Source organism: Carassius auratus, unplaced genomic scaffold (genome assembly GCF_003368295.1).
Source record: "Carassius auratus strain Wakin unplaced genomic scaffold, ASM336829v1 scaf_tig00003867, whole genome shotgun sequence".
In the NCBI taxonomy this organism is placed as follows: domain Eukaryota; kingdom Metazoa; phylum Chordata; class Actinopteri; order Cypriniformes; family Cyprinidae; genus Carassius; species Carassius auratus.
Window position 1 is genome coordinate 146,908 of NW_020523561.1, and position 17,790 is coordinate 164,697.

At 35.8% G+C, this 17,790-nt stretch overlaps 2 protein-coding genes across 3 annotated transcripts; one reads left to right on the plus strand and one right to left on the minus strand.

The window, feature by feature from the left end:
• Positions 1–8,859: 8,859 nt before the first annotated feature.
• On the plus strand, positions 8,860–12,610 carry LOC113070409 (MORN repeat-containing protein 4-like). Of its 2 annotated transcripts, XM_026243695.1 has the most exons (6): positions 8,860–8,968; positions 9,137–9,204; positions 9,360–9,438; positions 10,293–10,407; positions 10,524–10,633; positions 11,941–12,610. In XM_026243695.1, the coding sequence occupies exons 3-6, from the start codon at positions 9,372–9,374 to the stop codon at positions 12,087–12,089; spliced, it is 441 nt and encodes a 146-aa protein (XP_026099480.1). In that variant the 5' UTR covers positions 8,860–8,968; positions 9,137–9,204; positions 9,360–9,371; the 3' UTR covers positions 12,090–12,610. The 2 variants fall into 2 exon arrangements, with proteins under 2 accessions (XP_026099480.1, XP_026099481.1); XM_026243696.1 differs by lacking the exon at positions 9,137–9,204.
• A 2,673-nt stretch (positions 12,611–15,283) lies between these two features.
• On the minus strand, positions 15,284–17,159 carry LOC113070410 (ankyrin repeat domain-containing protein 2). Its single transcript, XM_026243697.1, has 8 exons — positions 17,091–17,159; positions 16,657–16,806; positions 16,441–16,545; positions 16,021–16,119; positions 15,832–15,930; positions 15,653–15,751; positions 15,458–15,556; positions 15,284–15,364 (listed from the first exon to the last, which is right to left on the minus strand). Exons 1-8 carry the CDS (start codon positions 17,157–17,159, stop codon positions 15,284–15,286), a joined length of 801 nt encoding a protein of 266 aa, XP_026099482.1.
• Between the last annotated feature and the right edge of the window lie 631 nt (positions 17,160–17,790).

The following is a 17,790-nucleotide window of genomic DNA, read 5'->3' on the forward strand; positions in this document are numbered from 1 at the left end:
CAAACGTACAACTTAATTTTTGAAACTTTGTCCATGTTTAGCATGGGAATCCAACTCTTTAACAGTGTAAAAAACTCAGTATGCATGAAATAGCATTTCACCCCCCCTTTTAAAGCCTGAGATATTTAAAAGGCCCACACTTTGATAATTAACAAACATAAATCAAAAAGACAAGTGCATTGTCAGAATACCACACACACACACAAACACACACACACACACACACGCAAAAACACAAACACCATATCAAACCCTTGTCCACTTCTCAGATAACAGATGTTGATTCCTCTCCTCTCCTTTATGACACAGAGTGACTTATCCTCCCCTGCACTGCCATTCAGTTGTATTTCTACTTGTTTACTAGCAGCCTGCAGTGCATGTTTTGTGGTTGTAACACAGTCCAACTTCAGACATTCACTGTCCGAAACAGGGCCTGTTTGCTTGCATTAGCATGTCTAAGCCCAGCAGCTTGCACTGAGTGAGCTCCATAAGAATGGGGACTGAAGTCTTTCCTGCAAGTTTAAGACTTCATGTTTACAACTTCCTCTCTGCAGACCTGACACTATGCACATTTGTTTACACAGGACCAGAGCACAAAAGTGTGACCCAGGGGGCACAACGTAGTCTCAGGTATTGAAGATAAAGAACACACAAGAGGTAAGGTGGAGAATTTCAAGACAGCTGGTGGAGCCAAGAGGAAAACTTTAGGGTGCAATGCCTGTGGAGAGGGGCACACTTACAGACAAACCTCCCACTGTTCCAGCACCCCACCTCATGACCCATAAACTCATCAGAGCACCAGGAATATCTGCTAAATGTCGGATCATTCATGTAGACGCATCTTGTGGTGGAGCTCTGTTAATAGATAGGCGTTTGCTCTTTGTTTGGCTTTGTCCCTTTATTCCTATCCAGAGTGAAGTGGACAATAGAATGGGAAACTACTGAACTGTCACTCTTTTGAAGATTACAACTTCAGAGCACTAAATGTTTCATGGATTCCCCTCTTTAAATGAAGAAGAGACTTTAAAAATCTTATGAGGGGTGTAAAGAGTTCAACTTATTTTTCTCTGAAAAGCAATACTTGTTACAGTGAAGCAGCATTGCTTTGATATTCCTCAAACTTTCTGTTAAGGTAAACTAATATTTATCTCAAACCACTTAATACAGATTTAACATATACAAATGTTTTGTAAACACTTTAACCATTAAATGTGCTATTCTAGTTTTGTAGCTTCATTATTCTCATTTAATTTCTCTGTTCAGAGATGGTGTCATATTATTTGCATGAAGATATGTGATTGGTCTTTATCCATAAATAATTTGCATATATAACTGTGATCTTATTATCTTTGAATTTACTGCTCACACTGTCACTAGTCAACTACAGTATGATTGCTGACTGTTTTTGGCATAGAACCAAATCCTACAACTTGCCACCCTCCTGCTGCTGCCCATTTCCTTCAGAAAATATACATTTAGCTGACAAATACAATTTATCATTTTAAATATTTAATTTGTAGAAGTGTTAAAATTAATCTAAAAATAAACTGCACAATACCTGTCAAACAATCTGAATCCTATGAAATACGTGAACACAAAATAACTGGAATCAAATTGCTGTGCTCATCCAATGTAAGTGTTAAAAACATTGGAAAAGCATCATATCAAAACTTTTGGGCATTATATGAGAGTGATGTTTCAGGACATCTAGGCGAACACAAGGTCAGCAGCATTGTTTGGTAATTGTGCAAACAGTTCTACCTGTTCAGCAGCAGGCGTAATGAAGGCTCGCTGGCAGCGTCCGGGACGGGTGAGCGCGTCTGGCAGATGCTGACATGCAGCAGATGTGGAAAGTGGCTGGGTGATTTGTTAAGGGCCTGGATCATAGCAAAAGAGGGCAATTAGACCAGGGGACAGTCACACATTCATGGACAATGGCCCCCTTTTCACTAACACACACTCTTTCCGCGAGGTAAAGGTCAGTTCACTCTACAGACTTTATACATGCACACATTACAGCTATCACTATACAACCAAAGCATGTAAATGACAAAAAAACAACCTCAGAGAATCCTACCATAATATATTCAATGAAATAAATATCTTTTGTATTACAAATGTCGGTTTATATATATATTTTTTATCTGTTTTCCTGATGTAATTGCAATTTAACTTGATTGGTCATGTGATTAATCATGGATGTATGTGATCATGTGATCATACATGGCTGTATATATGGAGGTGTGTATCCCCACTTGTTTTCATGTCTGATGAAGGGCTTGGACCCGAAACGTTACACGTGGTGAGCAATCATTAAAATTGCTAAGGAGCATTTTCTGGTGTGCGGACTCATTGTTTACCTTTGCAACTACTTGTCTGCCCAGCACCCAGTTTTAAGGTTTAGGATGTGCGTGCTGTACCTTTGAATTCTAATGAAATAAAGCTTCACATAGTTTCTAGAATAGAATAGAGTAGACTAGAATAGAGTACAATATAATACATTTTCAAAAACTGGGGCTGGTGGAAAATTAAGGTTGCAATCTTATTTCTAAATAAAATTCCTTAAATAAAAAGAAACAAAATACCTTTAAACTTAACCGAAGTTAAAAGTAATTTATGAAAGAAAGAAACAAACAAACTTGATATGTGAAAGAAACAAAGAAATAACTTTATCATTTGTCAATACTGTATAAACACAAATGTGGTGAATGAAAAAATAATTGACACTGGTCCTAAATAGAATAGAATAGAAACAACTAAAATGCCTTTAAGCCTAACGATAGCTAAATGGAACCAGTAACTATTTGTGAAAGAAACAAAAAGTGTTGATAAAACTAAATAGTGATGATTGGAATAAAAGATTTGACACTGGCCCTCAACAGAACAGAACTGAATAGAATATAATTGAATATAAATTAATATATATTTATTTTCAAACAGAATTTTATAATGATTGGAAAATGGTTTGACACTGGCCCTCAACAGAACATAAATAATAGAATTGAATAGAACATATATTTTATTTTCAAACGCAATTTTATGATGATTGGGGGGAAAAAGGTTTGACAATGGCCCTCAACAGAAAATAACAGAACAGAACAGAATATAATACAAATTTGATTTCCAAACACAGTTTTAATTTATTAAAAAAACTGAATAGAATAGAATAGAATTCACTGCCACACAATTAAACTGAGACCAATGGAAATGACATAAAAAACGTTTTAAAAAAGACCATCATTCAAAGCAATCTTCATAACTTCCTTATTATGTGACATTGAGTGAAGGGCAATCTCACCTGAGAACCTGAATTTACTTTTGCCTCTTGCCCTCTCTGTTATGGGCTTTCACTGTCAGTAGAAATGACAGGACTCTGTGAGCAGTGTAAATTTCTATTGGCTGTCACACTGGAAACGCACACACATCTATGTTTTGTGTCAGCCGTTTAGAGAAGCACATACTAAACACATGCAGAGGTGCCAGACATCACTGGCTGAGAAGAAGTGCAACCCCAGATCCTATACAGGGAGATTGGATGCCTTTAGGACTGCAGCATAATCGCAGAGTCTTCTGTGAATGGACACTCGGGTTAGTGCACTGCTAATGTAGAGTGTAAAAGAAAGAATTACACACGGTCTGAGGTTATGGGCCGCAGTCGATGTGATGTTCTGTCACTCAGCACTTGCATTGATTGCTCATTGTTCGCAGAAGGTCGCATCATAATTCATTAAATCTTAACGAGTCCCCCTGGAACCACCTGCACGCCTTTCCTCAATTGCCCCTTTAAATTACGAGCGACTCTCACGCTCAGCGAGCTCAAAAATGAAGATATATTCTCCACGTAAAGAAGAGAGCTATTAGTTACATTATTTAAACAGCCCTCTTTAAAGCCAGGGGGAGGCTGACTTTATGAAGGGCAATTAGGTACTCCCTATAATTGATAATTCATACTCATCACAATTAGGCAGTATAAATAGGGTGTCTGGGATTAATGGTTATGGCTGTTCAAAGAGAGGGACACTGGGTAGAACTGGTCAGGCATGGCTGATGGAGTGGAAGGAGGCAGAACTGAATTCATCTCTATTTGTGGAGGAAACAGATTGTGTTTGTCCCTTCAACACACACCTGAATTATCCAATGGTTCCCTCACCTTCAGATTGTTGTTGCTTTTCCAAAACTCTGCAAAATGTGTGCAACTTAAAACTGACATGTACTGATTCCTGAGGCAAGGGACAAAACATGTCCAACAATCTTATCTGTAATTATGTTGAAATAAAGACAACTTTTCCATTTTGAAAATAGGCAGAAATGGCCGCTAGAATTTTCTAAGCTCAAATTTACCATTTCATTTTATTAAAATTACATTTATATATTTATATATAAAAAATCAGCTGACCTTAAAATAGAACTCATTAGTTACTTCATATATTAAAATATATTCAATGTAATCGACAAAGAATATATAAATTAGATTTTTTTTACATTTCTGTAACTCACTTATTATTATATATTCATTTTCTTTTGTTTGATTTATTTATTTTTGGCCAGGTCAATCTTGTAAAATAGATTGGTTTAATAATGGCTACTAAGTAGGCTCCTGAATCCTGACAGAATCTTTTTTTATAAGATTTCAATTCTATTCAGTCCTTATCTTTTACCAATATTTATGCAAATATTTTTTTAAATCTGGTTAATCTGATAGATAAAGAAGTGGAACCAAACATAAATTATTAAATTGAAAAGATTAACCCAAACCTTTTTTTTTTTCTTTTTTTTTAATCAATTCTCTAGTATGTTTTGTTCCAGTACTTAAAATAATTTCATTTCCATTATCATGAAATGCCCATCAGTAGTTTATGGAGAATGAATGTACTCTACATGTATGATCATATGCAGTGTTTAGACACTAGACGGCTGAGGTGAAGGTCTTTCATAGCTTTGCTCTCTGTTGACACCAGTATAATTGCTATACTGAGCGCTGGATCAGGCAATCTTTACTAATCAATAAAGTCTTCACTAGCCATTTCCCCCAGTGATTCTGCCCTCATTTCTCCTCTAATTGTTCTTTTTCCCCCAGGAAAGTCTACGGCTATGCCATGAGCAAAAAGTGTGTGTACGTGTGCATGTTTCGGTACTGTTAAATGTAATCTTAAAACAACACTGCAGAAGAGACTTTAACAATACACACAATATTTCCAGACCCAGACTTGACCTTGTGCAACCCCATATAGTTTTTTCATATTTTTGCTGTATATGTACGCCTAAAAAGCACACAATAATGCTAATCCATTTTCTAAATTCTGACATTTTAAATACAATTTCCTTGGTTAAACACTATTGAAAGAAATCTATAATCGTGAGACAGAGCTCTGATAAAATGCCCAAAATGTGATGTTTAATTAAATCAACATATTAGACGAATGTCTCAAATATTATACATCATTTAATAGTAAAATACTTTAAAGCTGCGGTAGGGAACTTTTGATGCTCTAGCGGTTAATAAACAGAACTGCTTGTGTCTTGTGGAAGAACATCGTAGCCGGAACTACTTCTCTCTGTTTATGTCTATGAAGAATCACAAAGGTACTGGGTTACTCCGCCGCGGTACCCCCGAAGCAATCTAAAATAGTCTGAATATAAACACTTATTATAGGTGCACCCTAGTGATTCAGGACAAGCCAAAAAAACAGTTTGGAAAATGGATTCATGGTGTACTCACTTATTATATACATTTTTCTACATTTTGAACACAAACAAAGTTACGGACCGGACCTCTGATTGGTTGTTTCTTACCGGGAGCGGATGGCTTTCTGCAAATGGCAATAGGAACACTGAGAGGAGCCAGAGGAGCTTGATTTTTTCACAGATTATCTGTCTCATATTCTACTGTCAGGACATAATGACAGGTTTAACAAATATGTAAAAAATATATTTTTACAAAAGTTACCTACTGCAGCTTTAAATGTTTTAAAAAAAACAATTTTATCTTTTATAGCACCTATATTTACACACAACAGAATAAAGTTAGCTGCATTTATGAGTATATATATATATATATATATATATATATATATAAATCAGTATATAAATTTGACTAAAAACTGAGGTAAAAATATCCCCTCAACCGATTTATGAAAACCAGGTATCCTAATTTCTATACTACCTAATTATTGAAAAATAAAGCTAGAAATAATGACTGATACTTAAGTAAAAATAAAGCACATGACTGGTTCCAGCCTTGACATATAAAAGCAATTTTGATTTGCAGCAAAAACTATGTCATTGCTTTTTTTATTATAAAGAGAGACAGATTCATGGATAATGCAATTGCTTATGAAATAAAAGCCTCCGTCCACTCGGGGACCAGAGATTTAGAGCAGGAGCATGATAGCATGACTTCTCTAACCTTGATGCTGGACGAACTGATCACGTTCAACAAACTTTCCTCATATGTTATGGCTTGCAGAGAATTATAGGTCAATTTAGGCTCGGTCAGTGAGACGACCCTAGTCAAACAACCTCTGTTCCATCATCCTTCCTCTTTAGAAGTTGACCTTTACGATTTTTCTTGCAAGGAGAGCAGACTCTATATTGCAATGATGTGTGCTCGTAGTGTGGTCAATCCTCATGTTGTGCTGGATGGGCACTCATGTGTAGTGATGCTTGCAGGGCCCATCCTGTGACTCTGGGGCATATGGACTCTACTGCCCATTTCCCTGGGGCATTATTGCCATGCTGATTTACTACCAGTGAAGGACAATCATCAGAGACCAAATTATACCCCAATCACAGTGTGCGAGTGTTTGTTCATGGTCTTTAGGTTAAAGCAATGAAGGGTGAAAACCTCTACAGACAATCAATTACCTTACAATTAGTATGGTTTTAACTATCATTTCTTATAAAATATAAACATCCAAATACAAATAAATTGGAAAAGGAGTCATGCATGATAATATCTGTCCTGTCGCACTGACAGCTTTTGACATATTGCACCGTATTCAAGAAATGGGATTTGCGTTGTTTGGAAGTGAGAACCACTTATCTTTAACATTAAAGGTAATAGATCTCCAGGGTGAGATTTTTATCGACATTTCTCATTACCAACCTATTGGTGTTTATAGCGCCGGTCATAAATGGCTCCCTGTGGTGCTGTGTTTTATGAAGAGATCAGCTGTCAGGGCATATGCGTTCAAATCTCTGCGGGATGCAATGACACCGGTCAAGTGTAAAGGCCTGAGAGAGGAAAGTGAGAGAGTACACTATACAAGACACCAGGACAGAATAGATCTAACTGTGAGAAGTAAAAGTCAAAATAAAAATTGATAATTAGTATACACATTATATACTGTATACCCACACACACACACACACACACACACACATATTATACATATTTTATATTTTCTGTATTGATTTTCAAAAGTGTTTTATCTGTATTTTGAGTAACGGAACTTAATAGATAATTTCCGGCCATTACATTTTCCATTTCTGTATAATCAACTATACACTGTGGGTGAATTTCAATCAAAAGGTTGTGTTCCCCAAACAGGATATTTTCCAAAATTGTCAGATTAAGGTAGTATATGTTTAATATGTTGTAACTTTACTTTAAATAAATTTCATTACTTAATCTTGGCCAAATCAATAATACTATAGAAAAGCACTAAACATTTTTTCAGTTATAGTGTTTTGAGCTTTTATATTTTCATATAAAAATACAGCATGCAGTTGCATCAAAAAATTGCATAAACATCATTCAATGTAAATTGTGATAATTGTAATTAATAATCGCAATTACAATTTCAAGAGAATAATTGACAATTATGATTTTTGTCATAATCTTGCAGCCCTATATACAGTGCATAGCACTTCATATTTTATGTCATTAAAACAGTAGATGTTCCAATTGTGACAACTTACCCCATATAGTCTGAACACATGCCCTGCTATAAGGTAGATTTCTATATAGTGTGCTAAATTAATTTTATGACAATAATGGTGGACATTGTGAGTAGCATCTTGTAGTCTGCAAGACTACATTGTGAGGATCAAGTTCCTCAGACAATTAATAACATCATCAATAAAAAGTTAATGAATGGGCCAAATAATGATTTCATTAAAATGCCAAATGAATCTTTTGGATGTGTCTCAATAAGAAAATTGGACATCCAGGGCAATTTCTTACTCAAATGATTTACTAAACTAATAAATGAATGTCTTACCAACCCAGCAAACAAAGAATGCTACAGTTCACAGAATGCTAAATGAAACGAGCTAAAGCCATTAAATATAAATGCCTCTCAAGCAATGCGTGTTTATAGGCCTACAGTATAAACCTCAAAATATTCCGCTCAATAAACAAAAGAAATAACTCTCAGGAAGCTGAAACTTAATTTGAACAGAGTTCAATTTAGTTTAAAGGGGCTTTGGGCATATTTTAGTGTATTTAACAAATTTATTCTCACAATTATTGTATATTTCTTGCTGTTAGCTGTACATTTACAAAACTCTTCAACTTATTTTAAAATATAGGCTAGTCCTAAATAACATTTACAATACTTATCATCGTGTCGGCTTTGTGGGTTGTCGACAAGCTGTTACTAAGCGGTTGCTTGGGCGTTTTGGTAGGTTATTTAATGGGTCAAAAAACAGTTTGAGTACTAATGTACGAGTAGTAGTAATGGACATATTTGCCTTAGTAAACAACAGCACTACGAGTCGGTGTCACTGTCAGATTCAGAAGACCTATGTATGTAGTCATTGATCAGCCAATCAGCGCTCAGCACACATCCAGATGCTCTTGGCTGAGAGTAGCGCGCAGCAAAACAACGCGAGATCTTCAGGCTAGCGAGAGATTCAGCGAGAGGAACCGTAACACCGGCGAGCAAGAACCCGATTCTGCCTTTGCGGATCCGCTGGACAAAGCGAAAGGCTTTCATGCTCTTGAGACGGCACAGAAACATCACAGGTGAATGATACGTTCATCTGCTGCCGTGAAATGGCTTCAGAACGGCTTCACACAGGCTGTGAATAAGAGACTGGATGACGTCACCTCTGCCGCTGCTTTCTTTCAGTCCGTAAATGTTTTATCGTTTTGGTTCAGTGTAAATGACCGGCTGCTCTATTAATTATACAGTGTTGGGTGAAAGTCAACTACCGTGGGTCCTACTGTATTAGACTGAGCACTATACTGAACACAATAAGGTTTGTGTGTGGGCATTGGTGATGTCCTATTCAATATTTAATAATACTGTACATGCATATATGAAATAGAATTGGTTTGGTTTGCCTCTGTTTATAATCATTTGATTCTGTTATGTCAATTCTGCCACCCTAATATTTATTTGTTTTGTCTGTAGCTTGCTGTAGGTATGACATTAACAAGGGGCTCCTTCACTTATTCCAGCGGAGAAGAATATACCGGAGAATGGAAGGAAGGCAAGATATTTCAGAAACACTTTACACTGCTTTGAATTTTTTTGATACATTTTCATAAATGGGTTTTATATGCTTTACTTTTATTCTTCTTTTATATATATACACAATACAAAAAGCAATACAATCTACCAAAAAGACTGATTTAAAATTATATAAATTATCTTTTTTTATTATTTGGGTAATGGATTTGACATTCTGTGATTGCTACAGAAAATATCAACATAGTTTTTTTTACTTGTGCTGTATATCTGAAAATGTTGAAACCTTATGAAAGAGGTTTATAACTGTCAGATGAAATATTATCTTATATCAATCTATATTGTTTCTTTTATTTATGATCTGAGGACAGTTTGTTTTAGGGGTAGTGACTGATCGAGTCATATTTTATTGATTAAATGTTAAATGAAAAGCTTACAATAGGCTGTTTAATGGTAGGTTTGCGTTGTGATTACAACACTTTCGACTATTATTATTTTTTAGCCCAAACTGTAAGGTATATGTCTTCTTAAATTTACCCTAGGCTGATAAATATTTACTAGAGATAAAAGTGTGACAACTAGCCCCAGCCCCAGCCCCACTACATATATTAACATGCTTAAACATGTTCACAAGATTTATGTTTTTTCTGATTACTATTGGAATTGTGGTCAGCATGGCTTGAGGTGGTGGTAGCGCACCGCTTAATGATCTAAACCGCTTAAGTAATAAATGCAGGTGCGATCTCAAGTAGAATTGACATTCTAATTATAGTACTAATTATGGGAGCCATTAACACACTAGAGAGCGGTCTATAGAATTAGTCTATTGGATGAAAACTCAAGGTTCATTTAAGCAGCAGTGTGTTTGCTGTGCAGGTCGGCGGCACGGTAAAGGCGAGCTGAAGTTTGCTGATGGCACCTGTTATAAAGGTCATTTTGAGAATGGGCTGTTTCACGGATCAGGGGTGTTAGTCTTTCCCGATGGATCCAGGTGAGTGAGCATGTGATCAGATTCAAAATACTTACCCACTTAAACAGAGATGAACATGTTGGCAGTGACACGGTGACCATATTTACGAGGTAAACACCACTATTTCTAATCAACAGGTACGAGGGTGAATTCGCCCAGGGAAAATTCCAAGGGGTCGGAATCTTCAGCAGGTTTGACGGGATGAAATTTGAAGGAGAATTCAAAAGTGGCCGTGTAGAAGGATATGGTAAATATTCCACCTTAATTTGACAATAGCTTACATGCGACCAAATGATGTGTTTATAATCTGAACAATGAACTGAAAGGACTGGCCTTGTGGGCAGTGTGGTGACATCTCGTGCCATTTGAATCCCAGCTCGAGAACCTTTCCCGATCCCATGCCCGTCTCTCTCTCTCTCACTTAGCTTCCCGTATCCTCTAACGTCTCCTATCCTAATAAAAATAAAAAAAACGCCCAAAATAAAGCAATGAAAAAAAAAAGAATTCTTTAGGAAACACACACCTGACTGAGCTCTATCCGAATTAAATTTTGATCTGATTGAAAGGCTGGTGTAGACCTGAAATAAACCGATAAGCAGAAAAAAAATAAGCATGCAAATGCTTGAATCGGACTATTTTCTTAATTAGATTCAAAAATACCACACCTACATGCGTAGTGCCACGAATTGTTAGTTTACATAATTTTCCATCTTGCAGACTTGCATATGTTTATTTACACCTCACGTTTTAGAAACTTGTTAGTGGCTAACAGGGGCGATTCTAGGATTTTCATTTTAGTGGGCCTCAGCCCCAATGAGGGTGTGTAAATATATATATATATATATATATATATATATATATATATATATATATGTTTGACTAATAGTGGTGGTATACTAAACTTATTGCAGTATTCCACTGCATTGGATAGCCTATAACATTTGAGTACTGAATAAGCAAAATTCATGCTCTTTCTCTCTCTCACACACACACGTTTACTGAACAAACAAAATGTTACGGTTTGCATTTCTAGTACAACCCTGTTTCCTTAGCTAAAGTATGCAAACCTTTATGACACATGCATTGGAATTATCCTCCTGAGAGGATAAAAACATTTTTCCATGTTATTACATTGTTTAGTGCATAAGAAGAAAAATAGAAAAATAATAATATGTAAATATAAGTTATGCTATATCCTCTAGAGAATACCAGGACTCTAAAACAATTTAATGATATGAATAGACATGATAAGGCAAGAACAATGGGATTTAAAAAAAAATCACCAATCAATTTTTAGGTTTCAGGAATTTTTTATACCATACTTTGTATAAGGCAGCATAACAGCTGTTTCTTTTGTAGAGCTAAAATAACTGGAAGCCTCACATATTTAAGTGGATAATAAAAAACAAACAAAAAAACATTATATATATATATATATATATATATATATATATATATATATATATATATATATATATCTTTTTTTAATTAGTTATTGTTCATTAGGATTTATGAAGATTTGTAACATGAATAAATATGGTCTTTTTTCCATAGGGCTGCTGACATTTCCAGATGGTTCCCATGGTGCACCGCGAAATGAGGGAGTTTTTGAGAACAACAAGCTTCAGAAACGTGAAAAATGTCAGGCAGTGGTGCAGAGAGCCAAGAACTCAGCATCCACTGCCCGCGGCCTCTCTGTATGACAGACTGACCTCAGTGAGAGCACCCCTAACTGTGGCTTTCAGATCAGGCAGGGTCACAAGTTAAGAAGTCAAAGCAGACTGTGGATCTGCGTTCAGGGTGATCTCTGCCTTCGCCAAACAACGGAGCTCAAAAATACGTGAGACCCATCAGACGCTCAGGGATGGATCAAAGTGTCTCGATTCCACATGCCTCTGCTTCTCTCACACTGTTGCTCTGCCTTGGTTTCCTCTGTGGCTTAAAAACATTACAAAATTCTGTATGTTTGTTATGGAGGCATGGATAAACTCAAGTCACCATCGGAGGCATTGCAGGTACAGAGGCCTGTCACCTGAAGATTTTGTTGGTAAATTTTGAAATTTGCCTTCGTGAGTCTGCGATTGTATCACTTGTGTTTGACTGTATTGTTACTATTGTAACTGTCTGTCTGTTTGTTTGAATCAACATATTCTTTATTGCACATTTGCCTTAGTTATTGCATTAAAAGTCAATATTGCTGGATTAAAATCTTGTTACTGATATACAACAGAGGTGAGGGAATCTTAATTTCTTATAATTTTTTTATTTCATTCATTTACAAGAGTACATGTAATTGACTAACACATTATGTGATTTTATGACTCTTTTTAGTTGTATTTTTCTTGTACATTACAGAAAACTACTTAAAGTATTTGGTCATTGGGCAGATATAGATTCACTTCAGATATCTGATGACTGATTTATGTGCGTTTACTTTATTTTCCAAACTGACTGCTAATGGTTCACTATTCCCATCATTCACAGTGTCAGACAGAAGCCTTAGTCACTATCATCTGAAATCTACTGACACCAAAAAGCATTTTGCTAAGTTATTTTTTGAGCAGAGAATCAAAAGACTGACATGAAAAATAAAGTGAAATAAAAGTCAGAAAAAACCACCTGATCTAAATTTGGTGTTTAATTTTTTTGAATCCTCCTTATTCTTTCATGATAACATTTTATGTTCTAATTTAGTATATGTTAAAGTGCAACTTATTTCTGTGAAAGCAACGCTGAATTTTGTGTTACGTGATCCTTAAAACATTATTCCAATATGCTGATTTGGTGCTTTAAAAACATTTCTTATCAATGCTGAAAACAGTTGCTTAACATTTTTTCAGGAAGAAGATATTTTGTAACTGTTCATAAATGTATTTTACTGTCACATCAGTTTAATGCATTAATGCTAATTAAAAGCAGTTTTTTTGGAGGGGTGGGGGGGGGGGGGGGTTGGGGGGGGGTAAATGTCACTGGCCCCAGAGATTCATCCAAATTAATTCCTTAATACATAACCATTTATATTTGAACATGTGTAGCCTGTTATTCCTCTCTCAAGAATAAGTTAACAGAATATTAACAGGGCACAGAGCACTTATCCAGCACTACTGTGTGTGTGTGACTAAAAGCTTTCTAATCATAGAACAACTGAGTGCTTTAGACAAGTGATTCACAGGCACACTGTGTGATGTTTCTATCTGCGAGACTGCCAGTGACACACAGGGAAACCCTTCACGACAACAGGCCAAAAGATCAGTTTGGGAACTGGATGAGCCAGACCATGGATTACATCTCTAATACAGCAGCAAAACACACACCGAGTAACTACAAAGAGAAGAGCTGGATTGTTGATTCATAAACAACCTTATATTGGGGCAAATGTTTGGTTTCCGGCTGGCAGATTGTGATTATATAATAAGCACAGATGACGTATGTCTCACACGTGGGCATATCAGTTTCCTCCACCCAAAGCCTTGTCATCTTATGCATCAGGAAACTATGCACAGCAATGAGCGTAGCCTGGCACAGTAAGCCATAGACAAAACTATAGCATGTTAAATATGTTTCAAATGAAAGATATGTTATGCAGAAGTCGAATAGACCAAATATTGTGCATGCATTTCTCATTTCAGAAAGACAAAGCTTGCAAACTAGTCAACATGCTAATGTGGTAAATATTTTCTTATTACCAACCACCTAGACACTTAACTTTTATAATATAATGCATCAACCATGTTCACCTGAGTAATGCAGAAATATGATAAGCAGCAACATTAAGATGTATTGATATGCATTACAAAACATTAAAATGATAACCTGTTTAAATTCTACATTTAACCTGTTAAATGTCACCCCGTCCCGTATACGGGACGCCTACGTTGACTATACTATATTACAATCAAATCTAATCTAATCTTGACAAACTATATATCGTTGGAAAGGTCTAAGACTCCCAAATATATATTTTACCAATATTTTTTGTTAAACATTATGTAGCAAAAGTAATAGATGAATTTATGACAAGAGTGCACCCTCAGAAATCTACATTACAAAAGGAGAAATCATCAGAAGTTATATATCACTTGAAAACATAAAATCTCAAAATTCATCCTTCAAAACCCATTTTAAAATCAGACATTGCATTACCATGTAAATGGTACATCAAAATCATGTTACAAAATGTTTTCAGTCATGAATTATAAAAATGTAGGTTTGTATCATGCACATTCATGACTATCTTCAAAAACGTGAGTGACAGTTAACAGGTTAAATAGAATATGATTTTAATTTTTTAATTTTTTAATAATACCAGACAAAAGTTGATTTGTTTAATGTAATTGAAAAAAAGTATCTTATGCTGACCAGGTGTATTTATTTTGATCAAAATACAGTAAAAGCTGTAAGAATGTGAAATATTATTACAATTAAGAATAATTGTTTTTTATTTTAATATATTAAAAAAATTTCAGCATCATTATTAAAAAAAAAAACAATAATGAGCCTTTTTATCATTTTTCTACTTTCAATATTAAATTAAAAACTACGAATGAAGGAATGATACATGGATTCTCTTTTGCCTTGTCTCTGCTGTTACTGTTTGCCATTTCTGGACCCTGCCTGTTTTACCATCCTCTCTTTTAATCATAACTCCTGCAAATGGATCCCCACTCCGTTGTCAAAAATACACATTTTAAGCCTCATTGGTATATAGATTAATAAAAGCTCATTTATCCAGTATACTAATGAATTGGTGAGGACAGACACCTTTCAGCACTAATTAACACAGAAAGTAAATAGTTACTCAGACAGAGGTGGGGTTGTTCCCCAGCTGTGCACCTGTTCACGGACGCTCCAATGAATCCAATGCATCTCCATGAGTCTGTCAGACCAGACCAAACTCTCACATCTGTTCTAGTTTCTCCAGTGTCTCCTTTGTGTAAAACTGCCATTGCTTTACCTGTTCTGTGGCCGTAATGCCCTCCTAAATACAAGAAAATTAGGTATTTATATCCAGTTTTTAATTTTCTTTATAACAGATGAATATTTTTCTCTTCTCATCCTGAACTGTACTTACAGCATTCTTGATCTGCATATCGGCTCCTGCCAGTATAAGGAGTTTGACAATTTTATATCGATTTAATCTGACAGCATCATGCAGTGCCGTGTCTCCTTCCTTCAAAAAAAAAAAAAAAACAATAATATTTTGATTGAAAAAGAATCTGCATGTTGAGTACAACTGTGTTTTCCTCATGTATTATTAATCTGTTACCCAATCTTTGGCATTAATATTGCTTCCACTGGTTAGAAGATGTTGGACAACATCACAGTGACCTGTCCGTGTGGCCACGTGCAAAGGTGAGCTAAGCAGCTGTACGGGAGAGAATTATAACATTTTTTAATACTTCTCATACATCTTATTTTTATATACTTTTGAGTATTTTGCCGTACTTTGTCTCTGACATTGATGTCAGCTCCCCTGTCCTGAAGAGCTTTTAGTGCTGAGAGACTTCCACCTCTGCAAGCCCAATGTACAGCTCTGGAGTCCAGCTAAACCGACGGCAACAAACCAAATCAGTACAATCACAACATCATTTCAACAGTTAATGCACGTTACCAACACTTATATAGTGATCTCACCCTGTCTTTAAAGTTGATATCAGCACCTTTGTCCAGTAATTTTTCCACTATTTTAGCATGATCTTCCAAAGCAGCCTGATGCAGCGCTGTTTTCCTGAACTAAGACAAAACAGAGGAAGAGAAATGGTTATTACAGTTAACTAAAACCATTAAAACATTTTTTTACTGGAAATAGATATTAATTTTTTTTAATGTACTAAAATAAATAAACTGATTTTAAAAATAAATAAATAAATCACAATAACTAAAAAAAGACAAAACACAACCAAATTACAAAAGCTTTAAGTACATTTTAAAATGAAAATATAAAATACACATTTCAAAATATATTTAATAAAAAAAAAAAGAAAAAAAGAAAAAAAATAGACAATAGAACATAGAATAGATAGAACATAGAACATATCACTGGACATATTGCACCTCATCACAGATGTTGGGATCTCCTCCATCTTCCAGAAATTTCTCAACTACTTCAATCTTTCCCTGAGCTGCTGCTTTTAAAAACTCATCCTGTTCCACAGGTCCCTGATAAACACCAGAAATTATAAATAAACAAAATAACCATAAGACTTCTAATGTATGCAACATTCAAAGTCACATCATGATAATAAAGAAAGGCAGATGGGTTTCTCTCACCACCGGAACATCCATTGGGTCTTTGGGAGCTTCTGCGGTTTTGTTCCTGATCTTCTTCTTCATACGCAGCTCAATAATGTTCTCTGCACCCCCCAGATCAACAATCTCACTCCTCAGATCAGAGGAGATCTTTCTCACTTGACCCTCTGCCTGCATGAAGAATTCACTTCTCTTCATCACTGATTCAGTCTTTTTTCGTACAGCACACGATGAAGACTTCTTACAATAAAATTGGTTCATCCTTTTTTTAACTGAAAGGATTGTGAAAACTGATAGAAGGTGCCAATTCTGATATTAGTCAATAATATTACCAATACAGCATTCTGCGTATGCACACATGGTGGAAGATGTTTTTAATGCAAGTAACAAAATATCTTAACAACTAAAGTAAACCTAAATGTAAATCTATTTAAAGACTTCAAAAAATCCTGTACCTCCTCCCGTTCATCAAGGGCCGCTCTTCTATCAACCACAGACGTTGCCCACAGGATGTTCTCGTCCATTATGATAAAATAAAATATATAAAGAAGTTAACCCAGAGTATTTGCAAGTGGCAAACGTTCACTAATGCCAGCAGACCTGCCAGACTGAGATCTGAACAGGACTTATAGCTCACAGCAGGAATGTAAAGCCACGTCAGGCCCTGTGTGACAGCTGTGGACAGGAGCTGGATCGCACACAAATGCGCGACCATGAGCTCACCGTCCACCTCCACAGGCCTGCCCTCTGCCACACAATGGGAGTCCATTTTTACAAGAATCACGGCCCGATAAACACCCTGTTTTGGAGATTATGTTATTTATAAGTCTTTCATTATTGTCAAGTGATACTACATAAATGCCTTCTAGTTTCAAAGAATGCCTGTTAACACACAATGTCCAATCGCTGAATGGCATTCGGGAACATCCTGTTAGGGGTATGTGGGTAAGAATGCACACAAATGTATGATTATGATTACGTTTTTGAGAGAAGGAAGGAAGGAAGGAAGAACAGAAGCTTGCGGTTGTGAAGGTGAAATCAAGCTAACATTTAAGTGAAATAAAAACATAATCATTTGACCAAACCAGAACAAACTGTCCCAAGCACTGAGCAACAGCAAGTATTCATGTGGAACATGTGACAAGAGTAAATAGC

Coding starts and splice junctions, on each gene's coding strand:
- LOC113070410 (XM_026243697.1), bottom strand. CDS start 17,159: ATGGACGAGAACATCCTGTGGGCAACGTCTGTGGTTGATAGAAGAGCG. Junction 16,546..16,656: donor ACCCAATGGATGTTCCGGTG/GTGAGAGAAACC, acceptor GGTGTTTATCAG/GGACCTGTGGAACAGGATGA. Junction 15,931..16,020: donor ATATCAACTTTAAAGACAGG/GTGAGATCACTA, acceptor CCGTCGGTTTAG/CTGGACTCCAGAGCTGTACA.
- LOC113070409 (XM_026243695.1), top strand. CDS start 9,372: ATGACATTAACAAGGGGCTCCTTCACTTATTCCAGCGGAGAAGAATAT. Junction 10,408..10,523: donor GTCTTTCCCGATGGATCCAG/GTGAGTGAGCAT, acceptor TCTAATCAACAG/GTACGAGGGTGAATTCGCCC. Junction 10,634..11,940: donor TGGCCGTGTAGAAGGATATG/GTAAATATTCCA, acceptor TTTTTTCCATAG/GGCTGCTGACATTTCCAGAT.